At 43.0% G+C, this 18810-nt stretch overlaps 1 protein-coding gene across 3 annotated transcripts in view; it reads left to right on the top strand.

The window, feature by feature from the left end:
• The first annotated feature begins 9039 nt into the window (after window positions 1-9039).
• The window catches only part of LOC134860128 (transcription factor COE3-like), a 103083-nt gene continuing 93312 nt past the window's right edge, over window positions 9040-18810 (top strand). For all 3 annotated transcript variants that reach the window (XM_063876969.1, XM_063876970.1, XM_063876968.1), the window contains exon 1: window positions 9040-9631. In XM_063876969.1, the coding sequence (XP_063733039.1) occupies window positions 9498-9631 (134 nt within the window). In that variant the 5' untranslated portion in view covers window positions 9040-9497. The remainder of the gene's footprint in view (window positions 9632-18810) is intronic.

The raw sequence follows: 18810 nt of genomic DNA, 5'->3' as shown, positions 1-18810 counted from the left end.
ACACACACAGCTGCTGCTGCTGACACTCGACACGGAGAGTTTAACTGGAGGAAAGAGAAAGTAACTCTGAGGAACAGGGAGCGGCTGCTGCTGTGTGTTCTGCTTCACTTACAGAATAAATGGCTTCCAGATTAGAGGAAGATGTCTGCTGCTCTGTCTGCCATGGAGTCTTCAGAGATCCTGTCGTCCTGTCCTGCAGCCACAGCTTCTGTGGAGACTGTCTGCAGGGCTGGTGGAGACAGAAACCATTACGAGAGTGTCCACTTTGCATGAGACAATTTTCAAAGTCAGAGCCTCCTTCAAACCTGGTGCTGAAGAACCTGTGTGAGACCTTCCTGCAGGAGAGAGGTCAGAGGTCTCCAGAGGCTCTCTGCAGTCTGCACTCTGAGAGACTCAGGCTCTTCTGTCTGGACCATCAGCAGCCAGTGTGTGTCGTCTGCAGAGATTCTAAAACACACACCAACCACAGAATCAGACCCGTGGATGAAGCTGCTCAGGATCTCAAAGAGGAGCTCCAGAAGTCTCTGCAGCCCTTACAGGAGAAACTGAAGCTCTTTGAAGAAGTTAAAGTGAAGTTTGATCAGACAGCAGGACACATGGAGGCCCAGGCCCGACACACAGAGCTGCAGATTAAGGAGCAGTTTAAGAAGCTTCAGATCCTTGAAGAGGAAGAGGAGGCCAGGATGGCTGCCTTGATGTCACGATTGACCAGTACATGGTGCTCCACCCACAGCAGAGAAAAGGCTGGATCCAAGGCGGCTGCTTTGAGGTAGACTGGGTCTGAAAAGGGGGCAGTGATCCCATCTTGAGTCCCGGCCATTTTCACATTAATGAAGATCCCAAGAAATCTTTTGCTCAGGGATGCCTGGAGACTTCCGACCAGGCCGCTCAGGAAACCAACTTGAGGCTTCAGCTTCTCTAGGTGATGATTGAGGGGCAAGACGGATGGAACAACTGCACTGATTGTGACGACCTTCTCTCCCTGTGTCAAATCAGTTGCTTCTCCAAACGGCTTCAAGATCTCCACCAACTCCGTCAGCAGATTCCACTCTCGTGGTGTGAATGACAACTTCTTATGCCCAGCCTTTTCTAGAATGGCACAGAGCTTTAGATGATCACACTGGAGAACTGCCTTTACTTGCCTCAGTGTTGAGTTCCATCTTGTGTTGACTGCACCAGGAATGCCTTTCTGTTCCCAAAATTCACTATCAAACACATCTTTGAATGCTGTGCTTGTGTGCAGCAATGAGCTAAGTATTGATAACTTGGAAAGAGAAGGACATGCCACTTTTGTTTCTTTCAAACCGTCTCCCACCACCAGCTGGAGAGTATGCGCAAAACACTGCAGGCGCTGTTTCTTTGCCGTAGCAGCATCTACCGTTTGCTGCTCTTCCAGGGTTAAGTCACACCAGAGATCAGGGTCATCAAGATGATCTCCGTCATCATCCTCTTGTTCACTGGGGAAGCACACAGTGAAGGCCTTTCGCATGTTAGCAGCATTGTCACTAATAATGTAGTCCAATTTATCTCTGATGATGTATTCATCGCATATTGACTCAAACTGGTCACAGATTCGTTCAGCTGTGTGTGAGCCTTTGAAGCGACTGCAGGCCAACAGATTTGTCTTTAGCTGCATCCTCTCTTCAGCTGTCTCTTTCTCTATCCAGTAGGGCTGTTCGATTTCCGATTACGATTTTTTTGTGAAATGACAAAAGAAATGGCTGTTTTTTCACTTTCGCACGAGTAGTGTTGTACAGACGGGGCAAGACAACTTCTTGTAGCGGGGGTCCAGCACATGAAGCAAAGGTTGAAGCCAGACTTTTCGACGGTGTATATCGGGGCCACGTCTGTTGCGATGTGAAACGCGACTGCATCCTTAATATTTCTCCACCTCCTTTCGGTCTTGTCGTATGGTACAACACGTGAAAACGAAACCGGCAGTTACTTGCTTCGGAGTTGGTGGTGGTGTTTTAGCCGCATCCGCGTTCTGTTGTGCGGTCCGCGCTGCAACACACTGCTGCCATTCCGGTGCATGGTTTTTCTGGAGGTGTTGAAATAAGTTAGTCGTGCTGTGGTCTTTAGCTGCCACGGACTTAAGACAGACTTTACAACGCGGAGTATTTTGCTCTTCATCCGAAGCGCCGAAGCCGTATCACTTCCACACAACGGACCTGCTCTTCTTTTTGACTACGAAATCCAACGCCGCCCAGATACATGAACGGGGCTGTACCGTAATTACCCTAGTTAAAGTGAAACCTCGTTTTTAACATCGTCCTTACTCAATAATCGCGATTACGATTTAAAACCGATTAATCGAACAGGCCTACTATCCAGTGGACAGTGACACCAAGGAATCCCCTCATCTTTCGGTCAGACCAAATGTCCAGTGACTGAAACATGCTCAGTGTTGCTCAGTTGAGTTTTGAATCTTGAACGTCTCTCCCCAGCGAGGCTCTCTGTCTTTGATGTCAACGTTCTGCGACACACTGGGCTGTACTTACTGTCAATTACTGTCAGAAAGTGCAGAAAGCTCTTGTGTTCCACAATAGACAGGGGAAGGTTGCAATCAATAATCAGGTCGCACAGTATTGCGTTACTGATAGCCTTCTGCTGTGGGTGACTCATGCTGTAATGCGCTTCACCACTGTCCAAGCACTGTGAGATTGAAGGCTGTTGTGGTTCATCTGTGATGCTTCTACTCATCTGGTATTCTTCAAATCTGTAACAGGTAAGCATATAAACAGATGTCAGAAAGTCCCTTATAGCCACACATAACTGCATCTGACTCATATATCAACGCTAACATTGTGTTCATATTTATGGCTGTATTATTATGAATGAATTGTATACTGTAAGATTGTGTTTGTTTTAACATTACATTGATAAAACACATTTCCATTTTCAGTGTACACTTACTATATTAATTTATATTGTTCCTGCTTTACCTTGCCATCAAGCAGCCCTTTCCGACAGGAAACTGAAGCATGCTTGTTAATTCACCCTCTCCAGCACACCTGATTCCATTGGCAAAAACACCAATTTGACCTGCATCACACAGAAATGGCTGGTCTACTGCTGGCTCAATGATTCAGTTTAATTGTGCTATTCTATGTCTTCGTTAATAGTTCAGCTTTGTTGTGATTTACCTAAATTGCATAAACGACCTGAATGAGGCAGCAGTAGACTAGCAACTCCTTTGTGCTGCAAAGCAAAATAGCCATTTTTGTCAATGGAATCTGGTGTGCTGGAGAGAGTGAGATATACTTAGTTTTCCTATCGGAAAAAATCGTCTGGCAGCAAGCTCAAATGGTACACATATTTATATATAAAGTACATTAAAGTGACCTTGATTTGATTAGGCTTGCTTTAGTTTTAGTGCTGGCAGCAGTCTACCTGTATGATCCACTGACTAGCTGCTAAGTTCATACAATCCCGCTTCAAAAACTCCTAACCTATCCTTTACAATATGAGTATGGATAAGTTCACTATTTTGCACTTTGAGCCCCATTTCTGGTTTGTCTAGGATGAAATAGTGTGTTTGACACCGACATGTTAACGACTGGTCCCCCATGCTTCATGTACGGGCATTCATAAAGCGGTCCTTAAATCCACCTTAAAGGTTCCTTTTCGAAGATGTGCAACTCACCGAGTGCTCACTGTTAGTGCTGATGCTCCAGAACCAGTGTCTTAGCGAAACTCAGTTTCTGTTTGTTTAATTTGCCCTTTTGTAAGTTAGTAGCCTACTCAGTGAGGTATCTGGGAACATAGCTAGTTCCACAACAGCACATATTTCTTAACACCCACGAACACCGCTTACCTCTCGGGGAGTTGCTCATCCTTGAAAACCAAAGTTTAAGGTTGTTTTAAGGACAACGTTATGAATGCCTGTAGCCAACCATTCTGAAGCAGGGGGGATTCCAAATTAGCCAAAAGCTGGAGACTGGACCCATCGTCAACATTTCTATTTCATCCAAGACGACCCAGAAAGGGGCTCAGAGTGCAGAATAGTGAACCCATCCATTACTGAACCCACAGGAGATACCGCTCAGCGTGTTGTTAGTCTCACTGATATGCAGCTAGCTAGCAGTTAGCCGATAAGCTAGTGTTGGCTTTCATTCAAAACTTACCGTTCTTTGTGCAACTTCTCCGTCTGTTACCTTCGTCCCCATGTTTTACAGACTGCAGGTCTTTTTCTGTTGACCACCTCAAAGTTTTTAAATCCAAACAAACTACCCGTGGTTTCATTGCTGCCTGCTTGGCGCCTTATAGTCTGTTCCGCCTCTTTGGTTGGTTGCTGTCCGATCAAAACAACGTGGATCTCATTTGATTGGATGTCATGCCACACGCACGCACGCACGCACGCACGCACGCACGCACACACACACACACACACACACACACACACACACACACACACACACACACACACACACACACACAGCGCGGTCCATGTCAACATACTTTTTAATCTTTGGGTTTGGGGAAAGTAGCAAGTCTTTTCGAGTCAAAAGGGGCAAGTCCAAGTCCAAGTCCAAATGTAGTCTTTCACCTGCTGCTGTGCAGAGGGAATACTGCTGGTAAAAGCACCTTCTTTAAAGTGTTTGCAAACCAAATGTTATTGCACGTTTGTTCATATAGCAGAATAAAATACAGTGAGTTATGAAAGTGTAATTAATTGCAGAAAATCATGCATTCAAAAACGTTGATCGTTGCCCAGCACTGTAGGTGTTTCCCTTGGACTGCTTAGTGATTTAATAGAGTATATTTAAATGATGCTTTGTGGAACAAACATGTGTCCACACCTCAAACCTGTGCTTGTCTTATATTGTACTTCCTAAATATGAAAATATAGCTGGAAATAGACCCTTCATATTTCCGCGTATCATCATCAATATGAAGCTCCTGTTTTAAGGAATTAGCTGCCAACAGAATACATTAACCCTGTGGAGAGCTGAGATGTTTCTTAAAGCATATCCAGGAATACTTTACCTACAGCTGATTGATTTTCTACCTTATAATTTAACTTATGATGCAATAAACCTCTCGTCTTCGTATAGTTTTCCGTATGTGGCCCTCAGTTTGGACCCCCTGCTGAAAGAGTTTCAATCCTTAAACCTTCACTAGCTATGAATATGGTAACTTGATAAAATACCTCTCTGATCTGCTGCTAGAACCATCCAGAACCTTCAGGTCTTCTGGTCGTCTTTCTGTCCCCAGAGTCAGAACTAAACCTGGATCAGTTCCGTCATCATGCTCCAAACATCTGGAACAAACTCCCAGAAACCTGCAGGTACTTTTAAATCCAGGCTTTATGACTCTTCGTATCTCACGCTGCACTGTCCCTTTATTATTGATCTATTGCACTGTGTTGAGTTGTTGGAGGAGCCAACATAAACGCTGTCTCTGCTGTGCATATGACCAATGAAACCTTTGAATGTATGTTAAACCTGTGTTCCTCTATATCAGCGTGTTTTGATTTTGTATTCTAATGCCATTTTATCATGAAAAATGGTACTTTATAGACCGATCTTAGGCCTGGTATCTAACCCTCCAGCTCTCACAGGGTATGATTGTTGGAGTGAATATATCTGACCCTTCCTTTTCGATCGGAGTTTGACTCTCTGTGTTTTTGCACTTATTGAAGGTCGCTTTGGATAAAAGCCTCAGCTAAATGCAATGTGTTTCTGCTGCTCTATTTCTCAATGCTCTTAATGCATTAATGTTTGCAGAGCACTTTGAATGGCCTTGTGTTGAAAGCTGCTGACTTTCCATGTTGAAGTGGTTCTCATTTTCCATTTCCATAGTTCTTAGATGAATGTTAGTAAAGGGGTAATTTGTGACTACATTATTAAAATATAAAGAACATATTTGGATTTCCAGTTGCAGATGTAATTGACTCGGTCTGTAATGTGCAGTTCCCTCCACTAGGTGGCGCCCTTTAGCTTCTCTAAAATACTCTGCATTATGCACCGTCAGTTACTTTCACACACTTACATGTAATGAAGATATATTTGATACTCTAATGAACAGCTTTACATTCAGTTTGACCTTATTCTACTTTACATGATTACAGATTACTTAGTCCTGCTTTTTACTAATACAAATTATTATTATTTCAAGGGCTGCTTTACATGAGGTACGGACAGACAACAAAACAAACACACAAAGTAGGGCAAACAACAAAGTAAAGTAAATAAACAGCAGTAGGAGTTAGGGGTTAGGGGTCAAAGGCCATGGTGGACAGGTGAGGTTTGACAAACTTGTATAAAAATGTAAAAAGATGAAACATCATGAGCAGTCAGAGGGCTGCAGTACCGGCTGAGTCCACAGGGGGGCGCCATGAGTCTGCAGAACAAAGAGTCACACAGAGAAGCACACACACACACACGCACGCACACGCACACGCACACACACACACACACACACACACACACACACACACACACACACACACAATGGTAATGTATTTTAAACTACATTTAAATGTCTTTTTAATTCTGAGATTTAAAGATAATTTTGAGGTTTGATTTTTAGAACATTTCGTCTTTAAAAGGAAGCATGTACTCTGCTGTTTCTCTCTGCGTTTTAATGCATCTTGCTTATTTTCCAACAATACTCTGAAGCCTTGCAGAGATTTAAAGGAAGTTGAACATTACCGACAGGAAGCAAATAACCGGAAACATCCCCCTGAAGAAAAGCTGTAGAGCTGCTTTTTGTTATAGATATAACCCCACAGACACGCAACACAGGCTGAAATGTAAAGTGAAGCTACATTAAATAAACCAGACTCATTCAAGTACAAGCGTGCAAACCGACCTACTCCAGGAATATTAGAAAAGAGCTTCTTCAGGAGCCTCCCCACATCCTGCAAACACTGTCAAACGGTCCTTTTCAGGACATTTGAAACATTTAGTAGTTAGGAAGATTTAAGGCATTCTTACACATCGTTAAGGATTTAAGGGGAAGATTTAAGGTGTTGTGATAACTCTTTAATGATTTAAGGGGACGATTTAAGGTGTTCTGATAAATCTTTAAGAGGTTTCAAGAATTAAGGGGAAGAATTAAGGGGTTCTGATATTTTAAGGTGTTTTCGGGGACCTGCGGTGGATTTAAGGAGTTCTGATAATTGTTTAAGATGTGTTTTTGCATCAACAGAATTGTTAAGCTGTCCGATGAATTTCTTAAGGGTTTCAGGGAGGAGATTTAAGGTGTTTTAAATGTTTTAAAGGCTTTCAGGGAGTCCAGATGTTTTCTGATGCATCTGGTCTCTCGGCTTTAAATGATGTTCCAGGAGATTTTCAAGGGTTTTTCTAAGGGAGATTCTGGTGATTTTAAGGGGATCAGAGGAGTAATCCACGGAGCCTTTAAGGGCTAGCTTAAGGTTATTTTCGCCTTTACAGATTTCCAGTGTATTCATAAGGGTTTTCAGGAGAGGCTCCAGATGTTGTTAAGGGGTTTCAAGGTGCACCACACACACCGTAAAGTCTTATATAAAAGGGTTTTCTTAAGGGGAATTGTAAGGGCTTTTATTTATATCTCCACTGTGTTTTCGTATGAAGAGGAAGAATCAGGATCAACGAAATAAAATGTATATTATTTTTACTATTTTAATTATGCATTACATTTGAAGAATTAAAATATATTCAAATTTAATTTATATTTATTTAAACTTAAAGCAAACATCTGAGAGTCAGAGTGGCCTCAGTGTTTAAAGGATGCCACTCTGAACCTTGAGATGTAAATGTGTGTGTTAACCTGAAGCCTCTGAAATAACAAGTGTTAATAATATGTGTAATAATAATTGCAGCCTGTTGCCGTCTGGTTTCTTCCTCCTCCTCCTCCTCCTCTTCCTCCTCATTGACTTCTTCTTCTCCTCTCCCCGCACTGAAATATTTTCCAGCTTTCCAGACGTTTCTGCGTCCCTGGAGGAAGGGTTAGGGCTAAAGCAGGATAAATATTTAATCAGGCTGCTCTGGAGTTTGTGCTTAATTAGAGGAATTCTGTTTCTGCCGCGAAAACGAACAGAAATGACTCGCGGAGAAGCCAAAAAAAAAAACCTCCCCCCAAAAAACCCCATCAAGAGACCAGAGACACGCGCAGATATTATTGCTGCTGGTATTGTGATACTGATGCGAGGCCTCTGTCATCATGTGTTATAGCAGGGTGTGGAATAAAACACAGCTTATTAGCGCGCGCGCGTGTGTGTGTGTGTGTGTGTGTGTGTGTGTGAGAGAGAGAGAGAGAGTGAGAAAGAGAGAGAGACACACACACAGAGAGAGGGAGAGAGAGAGAGAGTGCCATATGTCCGTGCAGAAAAAGCACAAATTGGTGCCAAATTTACGCGCCGCTTGTGTCAGTCAGCCGGGGATGACAGGGGAGATTATTCCACATGAAACCAGTTAATCCCCCCCCCCCTTAAATCTGAAGGAAATGTGAAGGAAGGAAGGAATACAGATTTCCGAGTTTCACAGTGAAATCAGTCTGAGAGGTTTTGGATAAAAGGAAGTTTTAATGACGGATTCCCGCGTAAAATCGCAGGGTTTAAATCTCTGTGGCTCCAAACTCCTCACCAAGTCAAACTCCACATGTCCCTGTGTCTATTGACATGTTTAGGAATCTCTGTTCCTCTCATTAACTTTAATCCACTCCCAAAACTTTTATTTTTTTACGTGTTTTTTTGAGCCCAACACGCGGAAACCCTTATTTGGAGAACAGCGATGACGCAACGGGCCGTTTCCACCAATCACACGCCGGAGGAGCGACCTGAAATTCAAATGACATGCCCTTATATGGACATGACCACGCCCCGTATTCTGCTCCTGGTCCCCCGGGAGCCTTGGAGCTCCGGACCCCGGGAGAAGGAGCTCTCCGCCGGGACAGAGGGAGCCATAAAGAGCCGGGGAGGGAGGGGGGGGATGAGGTTTCTCTTACCCACCAATCCCCCTGTTCAGCCTCCCGTCCCTCCCTCTTGTTTGCTAATCATTTCATTTTACTCCCTTTTTGAAGCGCTGCCTTGTTTTTTTTTATCCCACTTTTCATTCCTCCTCCTCGGCTGCTCGCCTCTGATCCAGCGGCTCTCTTTTGGACCAGGACCCGGTACTTTGGGAGTCCTCCTCAGCTCTCCTCTCTCTCCTCTCCCGGCGTCAGGCTCTCCGGATCCCGGCTGCTCCTCGCCTCCCTTCCTCTGGAGACCCTCTCTTCTCTCCCCATCTCACTCCAGCTTTAAAGGACTGCTCTGAACACTGGGATCTAAAACCACCCGGAGAAACCCACAGGGATCCCGGGCTCTTCTTTGGATCAGGACCCGGTACTTTGGGAGTCCTCCTCCCCTCCTCTTCCTCCGCCTCCTCCTCCTTTCTGCATCGCTTTCTCCACCTTAATCCAGGTGGTCCTTTTGGCTTTTTGAGTGTCTGGTACAGCAGGGAGGATTACTCTTCTTCTTCTCTTCTTCTTCTTCTTTCTTCTGGTTTCTGCTGAAGACTCCCAGAAGGTTTTTGATGTTCTCCATCCAGGACAGCCTCCCCCGGGGGGCCCTGACCATGAAGGAGGAGCCGCTCCCCACCGGCATGACCCCTGTCCGATCCTGGATGCAGGGCGCCGGGATCCTGGACGCCAACACAGCGGCACAGAGGTACAAATATCCCGGAAACACACTTTGCATTTCCTCTCCTCGCGGGGAGAGAGGCTCGGTGTGCGCGTGCATCCTGCAGGAGAAACTGCTCATAAAGCAGAGTTAAAATCATCTTCCGTTAGATTAGAGAAATCCATCAAACTGAAGAATAACTAAAGCTCAGCGCAAACTTCACAGATAGCGTCAGAAGGACATTATGGGATAGATCTGTGTTTAAAGGTGCTGTATAAAATATCTGTCTCTTAAAACTGATGTAAAAGTGAAAGAATAATTATAAAATCAGAGGAAGTAAATCTAAATTAGAGAGCAAACTAAACCCCGGGAAGAACCACACCGTGAAATCCGTGCGGCTGGTTTCAGCGCGGAGGGTCCGACGCGGCTCTCCGCCTCCCACTCCCCTCTCCGGCGGGTCGGGCTCCTCTAGCTGCCCGCAGATAATCTGGAGCCACCCCCCACTTCCCTGCGAACATTTACACAGCAGAAAGTCAAACTGAATTAACGTTAACACCGATTTATCCATTAAATAAAACCTGGCGCGCGGTGGTTTTGACGCGGCAGCGGCAGAGACCCGGCGGGAGGAGCTCGGCCGAAAAACGCGTGTGTTCTCCGGGCTTCTTTAGGACCGTTTAACGGAGCATCTAACAGACAGTTAATTACAATTAATACCTGACTATTTACTTCACACACACAGCGGGTGCTCTGTATTCTCAGGGGGTGGAAGAATTTAAAAAGGTGATTTTAATAACATTTTAAAGAGGAAATAAATCTAATTGTAATTACAGATTTAATTAAAAGGCACGTGCAGCTTCTCACACGCAAGCTAAAATATACTACAGTCTGAACCCAGTGAGTTCCACTTTCTGGTGAATAAAATCTCAGATATTAAAGCTTTAAAAACGTCTTAAAATTATAGAAATATGAATTTAAAAGCGGAAATTTGAAGTAGAAAACCCCATAATTACAACACGTTTTAAATTTAACAACAGGTATTTTTAAAGCTCACAATGACTCTCAAAACTCCAGTGTAATTCCGGTTGAATCGGACGGTAATCAGGTGTCTCACTCGGTCTCTGATTGGCCGGATCGCAGGTGAGCTCAGGTGAAATCTGAAGCCTTTCCGAGGAATCGATGCAGGAGCTCGAGCCTCGGGTTTGAGTCTGTGCAGATGTGAGCTGTTCTCCAGCTGCTCAGGAACACGGAGACCGAAAAGAGCTCCGGTTTAATTTGCAGAGTTATAAATCTCATTTAACAAGACTTCTTTCGGAGTGTAAACCTGAAGTCTGCAGGTTAACCAGCTGATGAGAAACACGTTTCACACACCTGTTTAACATCAGCGCGTTTCAACCTGCAGGACCTGCAGAAACAGGGCTTTCTTCCTCGGTTTGCTCTCTTTAAAAGTCATTCCATCAGTAAAAGTGCATCTACATTTTAATCTGAGTCAAGAAGAATCTGAAACCAGAGAGTTTGTCTTGAAAACATCTCATCTCCTGTCCCTTAATTCAACGTTTAATCTGAAGTTAGATGTACAAAGGAACTCAATTCAGACACATATAAAATATGTGCATCAGTGGATTATCTGACTGCTGTTTGATGAGTCAGTGCTTTCAAATATATAAAACTGAGAAAATAAAGAAGTATTTCTGCTCAAACTGTGAGAGAAAACACAGAACATAGAGCTGCAGAAAAAGATCCAGAAACAAAAAGCAGAACCATTAAATTTACATGCACAACTGTTATTTCTGTCATCCAGTGAAAAAGAACGGCTGCATTTAAATGTTCTCTGAAAACTCAAAGAGTGTGAAACTGAGAAGAGTAAAGGAGAGCTGCAAACATTTAGATCTGAGAATCTGAAACCAGAGATTGAGTCTTAAAAACATCTCATTTCCTGTCATTTAATTAAACGTCTCATCTGAATGCCGCTGTGCAAATGAACTAAATTCAGCCAAATATATAGAAGTGTGCCTCAGAGGGTTACCTGCCTGCTGTCCATATACATAAAACAGACAACACGAGGAGTATTTCTGCACAGACTCCTGGGTCTGCTGACACGGTTAGAGGAAGTGCTTTAGACAGAGTAAGAATTATATTAATGCATAACTGAACTCCTGGACAAAAAAACTGCTGCATTTAAATGTGTTCTGAAAACTCAAAGAGACCAAATCTGAGAAGAGTAAAGAAGAGCTGCAAACATTTCGATTTTAGAAACCAGAGAGGTGTCTTCAGATCTAAATGTCAGAGGGTTATCTCTCTGCTGTGTGATATGTAACGGCATGATTTAAAACATGTGAATGTACAACAGAGAAAATACAGTGTGTTTCTGCACACACCTCTCAATCTGTATCTGCAGGAAGAGCTTTAATCAAAATGAAACTCTGATGCAGATTTATGAGACAGTAACGACACGCTGAGCGATGTGAGGGATGACCAGAAAACGTGCAAAGAAACCTCACTTTTTATCCCGAGCACTCGAGGAACTTCCCATTTATTTAAAGGAGTGAACGTTGACATTTAAATCTGCACATTTGAACTCTAAAGCTACCTTTGAATGAGCTTTAGGTCATGATTTCACTGAGTGAAAGCGTCTGGTCGGATGTGTCTGGAAAGAGAAGCGAAAGATGTTTGAGGGTTTAAAGAAACTGAGGGAGGATTTTACTTTGTGTGGATTTGTTTTTAAAAGATACATAATGACAGGGTCAGATTACAATGTGTGTGTGTGTGTGTGTGTGTGTGTGTGTGTGTGTGTGTGTGTGTGTGTGTGTGACGCCTGTCTTCAGATGGATTTATTGAACATCAGATCCTCGGCTGAACGAGAGGAAACGTTTGTCCGGTGGACACAGAGGAGGGCTGTGTTTATAAAGAGGAGACAGATGTGGATTTATGATGGGAAGATAGAAGCAGATAAATGAAGGTGAATAAAATATGATTTAAGGAAATATTTAGAGAGGATTTGAGTTTAGTTTGACCTCATGTTTGTCTCTTTATTCTGGGAGACCAAAATCTCTCTTCTTTATTTCCTGTTTCCTAAAATAATTCCATCATTATTATTATTATACATTAAGAGCAAATTTAAAAAGCTTGAGCTGCTTTTTTCTATCATATTCCAATAACTGATGAAGCTCTTATTACAGCTTTAATGACGACCTTAAATCCTGCAGTATTTTAGTAATCAAACATCAAATCAGGAGACAAACGCTGAAGTAAAAGCGGGAGTTCTTCGTGTGTTTCATCATCCTAAATATAAAATATGAAAATGTCTTTGTAATATTTCTACATTTATGTGAAGATTATACTAAAGTTGGAATCGCATCAAAAAGTGTCTTCAGATGCAGAAATCCAGCTGTTTCTGTCGCTGGAAAATCTGCAGAAATCTGCTTTACATGTCATTTAGAATCACTTTAAAGGAGACACAGAAAGCAAACAGACGGGGAAGAAAAGAAATAAAAGACAAAGATTTGGAGCCTTCGTTTATTTCATGCCATTGGTAAAATGCTTTGGAGGTTAAACTCAAAGCAAGGTCCTGAAAATGTGAGTGTAAATGTCCCTCTGTATCAAGACTCCACAAAACGCCCTTTTATTGAGAATCTGTCTCTGGAGAACAGGGAGAAATATAAGGGGTTCCACTTTAAAGTGTGCATTTAAGGGAAGATGAGGCGTGTTTGTGAGCGGCTCATTTCTCTGCAGACACTGAGTGTGTGTGTGTGGTGTCATTTTAAAGGATACACACACAACCTGCAGACTGACGGGAGCGGATGAAATAAAGAGAGGAATCTGGAGCCCACATTTATTAGATGCAGTTTTTAGCAAAATCCTCAACATTTGAACGTAAATCTCAAACTAAACCTGATTTATTTAGAGGAAGGGTGACACTTGCACTAAGGGTTTATTTAAGGGATCCCAGTCTTTAAAGTGTACATTTAAGGGAAGATGAGGCGTGTTTCTGCAGCTGTGAGCCGGTCATTTCTCTGCAGACACGAAAACAACGAGGCTCAGATATCTGACGGAGTGTGTGTTCAAGGGAGATGTGTTTGTGGTGGCGATGACTGTGTGTGTGTGTGTGTGTGTGTGTGTGTGTGTGTGTGTGTGTGTGTGTGTGTGTGTGTGTGTGTGTGTGTGTTTCCTGTCGTGTTTTACATGTACTCTGCTGCACACAGAGACGCGGCAGTAGGAACACTCTCCAGCTTTTCTCTGAGAGTTTTGGGGTGCTGTAGTTTGTTTCCCGTGTTGCAAGCCGCTCCCTGCAGACCTCCTGCAGACCTCCTGCAGACCTCCTGCTGACCTCCTGCAGACCTCCTGCAGATCTCCTGCTGAGAGTGTTTCGCTGAAATCTCAAATATTAAAGTGTGTTAAACATCCTGTTGCACTGAGAACTATCAGGAAGAAACTCACGGTATAAACTGTGGTTTTAAATCAAGAGCAAGGCGTATTCTCTGCTGGATTTGCAGCGGTTGCATGTTGGAAACAAATAAAGCAAAATATGAACTTAATGTAATTAATAAACTCTAGAAACACTCACAGGTTAACGTTCATCTCAGGATGAAAAATCATCAGTTTGGTTCATTTTCATCCCAAATATCTACAAAAGAATCTCATTTCGAGGTGTTTTATTGGACTTTCTTCCGGACCGGTGACGGTACCCTCGGCCACCTGCGCGCTTAATGACCGCATTCACAAAATAGGCAGATTTAATTTCAGCGCAGCGTGTCGACGCTCTCAGGAGGAACCGGTCTCTTTTCTGACGCTCGCCGTTTGTTTAAATCCACCTGGCTCCGAGGTGTGTGAGGTCAGGGGTCAGCGCCTGTGGTGTGTATGTGTGTGTGTGTGTGTGTGTGTGTGTGTGTGTGTGTGTGTGTTAGGAGGCTGTGCAGGTGGCAGTTTGAGTTAAAATGTGCAAATAATCAGCTTTATTTTGAAAGGTTTTCCTCACTTTTTATTCATTTATTAGCGTCGATGATGTTCAGGTAAAATCTGCAGAGGTGAGACGTCTGAGGGAGTGTGGATACTATACATTTGGCATACAGAACATTATGGTGAGGCGGTTATGGCTGCTGTTTTATTGGTGCCTAACAGGTATTGCCGATATGAGCAGCCAGAAGAAATTATGAATGATATGCCTCCATTCTTGCCGTACTGGGTGTCTTTCTGACTCGTTGTTAGTGCATGATTTGTCCTCAGTTTAATGTTTGGATCAGTTCATGCATTTTAAAGGGAAACGTGCACGGTAAAAGAAAATATGTAAAAGAGGAAATTTATCAGAGCTTTTTGCCAGGAGTCTATCAGTTTATGTTTGCTTCAGTGTTAGTGTGCATGTTTCTTTTTTAAGAATGAAAGCAAAAGGTGTACGGTAGAGAGGGAACATGTAGAGGACACAATTTACAACCCTGATCCATTAAATGCATGTATGAAAATAACTAAAACGCTCACAGAAAATGGGCTTCTCGCAGCTTTTCGGGATGCTTTTACTCGCGAAACGTTTGTGTTATTCTTCATGCTACAGTAAAAACTGTACGGTCGAGAAAACATGTAGAGGATTACATCTGAAACCCTAATCCCTTAAATGCATGTAAGAAAATATATGAATATCTAAAAGAAAACAGACGTGCTGCAGCTTTCTGGCAGATTTCACGAGTGTAGTGTTTATATTAGTGTGAGCGTTTTCATGCTCCTTTAAAAAGTATATGATGAAATGTGAAGGAGACACTTTATACTTAATGCACGTTACACATACAGAACGCTCTAAAGGACAACTGATTTACTGCTGCTCTTCTCAGGATTTCATTAGAATAAAGTTCATTTAGGTGTTTAAAAAGCGAGGGTTCAGGAGGGAGAGACCACGTGGATGAAGCTTAATCCACCACCTCAGAAAATATAAACACTAAAATAAAACGTACTGCAGCTTTTTGCAGGATCACATCAGCGTTATGTTGGTCTTAGTGTTAGTGTTGATGCTCCGTCAAGTAAAAGTGTTACGGCAGAGAGAGAACATGTAGAGGAGACAATTCAAAACCTTATTCCAATAAAGAAACGTACATTCAAACATCTCAAAACACTCTGACTGTTTGCAGCTCTTTTGCAGGACCCTCAGTGAAACCCGTGCTTCAGTGTAAGTGCTCCTCTTTACAGAGAGAGCATGCAGAGGATTCACTTTAAGACCTACCTCCATTAAATGCATGTCTGAATATACTTATACATGAATGAATATATGAAACAGACTTATTGCAGGATTTCTTAGTGTTTAACATTTATTGAGCTGTGAGTGTTTAGAGGAGCGAGGGAACGTCAGAGAGGGAACACGTGAAGGGACGCTTTAAAGGGTTAACCCAATAAATGCACTTTTGAAAGTGCAGAAAACTCTGAAAGGAAACAGAATTCCTGCAGCTTTTTGGGACGCTTTCACCGGGGTTACATTTGTGTTAGTGTGGATGCTTCTCAAAGTAGAACATGCAGAGGAGATATCTAAACCTGAATCTATTAACTGCGTTTATTAAAATATATAAAAACTCTTAAAAGTTTTGGCAGGATTTCATCAGTAAACACTTTTTATTGCTACAGCTCCTCTGAAGAAGGAGGATATGAAGTAAATGTGGTGCAGAAGAGAAACCCATGCAGAGGGTCCACTTTAATCTGATGCACGTATGAAAGGGTGGGAAACTCCAAAAGAAAGCAGACTTTTCTCAGGATGTCGTCATTATCATATTTAGGTGTATTTCAAAAAGCGAGACACAAATGTTGATCTCTAAACGTTTGAAACCCTAATTCACGGTCTCTGTAAATAAATGCTTGCTGTAAAATATGTAAACACTCAAAGATTACGGATCAATTGCAGCTTTTTCACGACTAACTCGCAATGTTCAAAACTCAAGCTAAACTGAGGAACACAGGATTTTCTGCGGCTGAATGTAGAGACTAAAATGTGAAGATGAATGTGCGTTTAGCTCCCAGCAGGAACCAGAAACTAGTAAAGCAAAGCTTGTGTTGAATCTCCGTAAAGCGTCTTCCTGTTCTCGGCACCAAATCTTCTATTGATCACCTGGTTGTGTTTGTGACGGAGGCCTGAGACTTTTATATTCTTAAAACTAGTTTAATAATCGAGAGTCTGGAATCTGAAGACTGGAGATTTTAGGGTCTCCATGTTGAGGACAGGACTGAGAAAACTGAACAGAAATCCAGTGCAAAGCTTGATACTCCCGTCCTGAAAACAGCTTAGTGTGTTGCTTTTCTTAAAACAGTTTAATGTTACGACTCATTGAAGCCACAAAGCCGATGGAGAGTAATCCGTGACGGGTTTGGAGGGTCAGTGTCTCGATGCACAAATCTTGTTATTCTTCATCGTGACCCTGAAGCTCTTTCCTGTTAAACACTTAAACCGGCTGATTTGTGGGGAAGAGTTGCACTTTTTAAGATGAAAACTGACTTTTAGGACTCAATAACCGGCAGGAAGGATGAGTGAAGGCGAGACGCTGCAGGCATAGAAATGCACGGATCAATGCGGAGATTTTTGGGGGCTGTTTTGCTTCCATAACATGTCTCTGTGAGGAGGACATTCAGGTGTTCATTCAGATACCTGTGAGTGTGTGTGTGTGTGTGTGTGTGTGTGTGTGTGTGCTGGTTTTTGCACAAGTTAAGGGAATAAATCACATGTAGGAGACAAAAACAGACGGGAATGGAGCCCTAAGATGGAGGTTTTTTCCTGCAGTGTTGGCAGGTGTGTGTGTGTGTGTGTGTGTGTGTGTTGAAGCTTCAGGTGGACAGATTTCCCTCGACCCCTCCTATAGAAAGAGGCAAAGAAAAAAGGGGTTGAAAAATAGCGAGCAGAGTGAGTGATCCTGCTCTCCACGCCCTATCTCAGTCCTCTGGGGTTAAAGGGTGTGTGTGTGTGTGTGTGTGTGTGTGTGTGTGTGTGTGTGTGTGTGTGTGTGTGTGTGTGTGTGTGTGTGTGTGTGTGTGGTTATAAACTACAGGTTCAGGGGCTCAGGGGGGGTCCAGATTTTGGAGGAGGTGAATAATGGTCGGCGTGGGGGTTTTCCCCTGTTCGTCGGCGGCGCCATCCGTCATCGCCTCAATCATTGGGGTGCGCTAGGTTTTCCACCGACGCCTCTCGGGGGCGTAGAGGAGGGCGGGGGGGGGTTTGTGAGAATTTGTCTGGCAGTGACGGATCCGAGCGCCAAGAGACTTCTTAACGAACGGCTTCACATGTAATAAAGAACAGTTTCAGGATGGATTCAGTCACCAATAAAAAACCTAAAAATGTCAAAACTCTGAAGAGCGTTCCATACTCGTGACTGAACAGATTTCCCGCCAAAAATTAATTTGGAAAAGGCTCCTTTAACAAAAAGCTCAGATTGACGGAAATGTTACAGTTCATATTTTCAGTTCTTTTTCTTGCTTTTCTTAAAGAGTAACAGTAAGGAAAACTCAGATTTACTGGACCCTGAATGCACCACAGTGAGAAGCCTCCATACAATAAATTGGCTGATATTAATCTGGTTACAAACTAAAATGCTGGTTTTATTCTCCCACCCTGAATGCACTGCTCACTGAGGAGAGATTTATCCACCAAACCTGAGCTAAAAATGTCAGAACGTGTCATAAATTACACCAAACATTTATCGAAACCAGCGCTGAAAAACCACAGAGAGCAGAGTTTAAGGAATCTGAATATCCTGTCAGTTTCCCAGCGCTGTTCACCACGTCTTCATATTGCACCAGAGATTTCAACACATTTCAAAATAAAAGATTCTGAACATCAGAGGAAAGGAATCTGATCTGAGTAGAAGTACCTCCAAGTCCCTTAAAATTGTGCTTAAAAACTTGAGTAAATGTACTTAGTTACTTTACCCCTCTGCAAACCGTCGACACCTGAACGCCTCTCGGCTAATCACAAGTAGAGAAAAAAAACCTGCAAACAATTAACCTCGTCTGAGGAGCAGGTGACCGGGCTAATGGGTGTGTGTGTGTGTGTGTGTGTGTGTGTGTGTGTGTGTGTGTGTGTGTGTGTGTGTGTGTGTGTGTGTGTGTGTTTGGGGGGAAACAGCTGAGTAGTGAAATCCTGCAGCTGCTTTAGCTTCGGCTCCTCATCAATCCTGAGAGGTGGAAATATATAAATATGTACAAAAAAAAGAGAGTTCCACGCCGGAGACTGAAAGTGATTTCCCTCCAAAAAATATATTTGGACGCAGCTC

Source organism: Eleginops maclovinus, chromosome 23 (genome assembly GCF_036324505.1).
Source record: "Eleginops maclovinus isolate JMC-PN-2008 ecotype Puerto Natales chromosome 23, JC_Emac_rtc_rv5, whole genome shotgun sequence".
NCBI lineage: Eukaryota > Metazoa > Chordata > Actinopteri > Perciformes > Eleginopidae > Eleginops > Eleginops maclovinus.
This window is presented reverse-complemented; position numbering and strand designations above follow the sequence as displayed.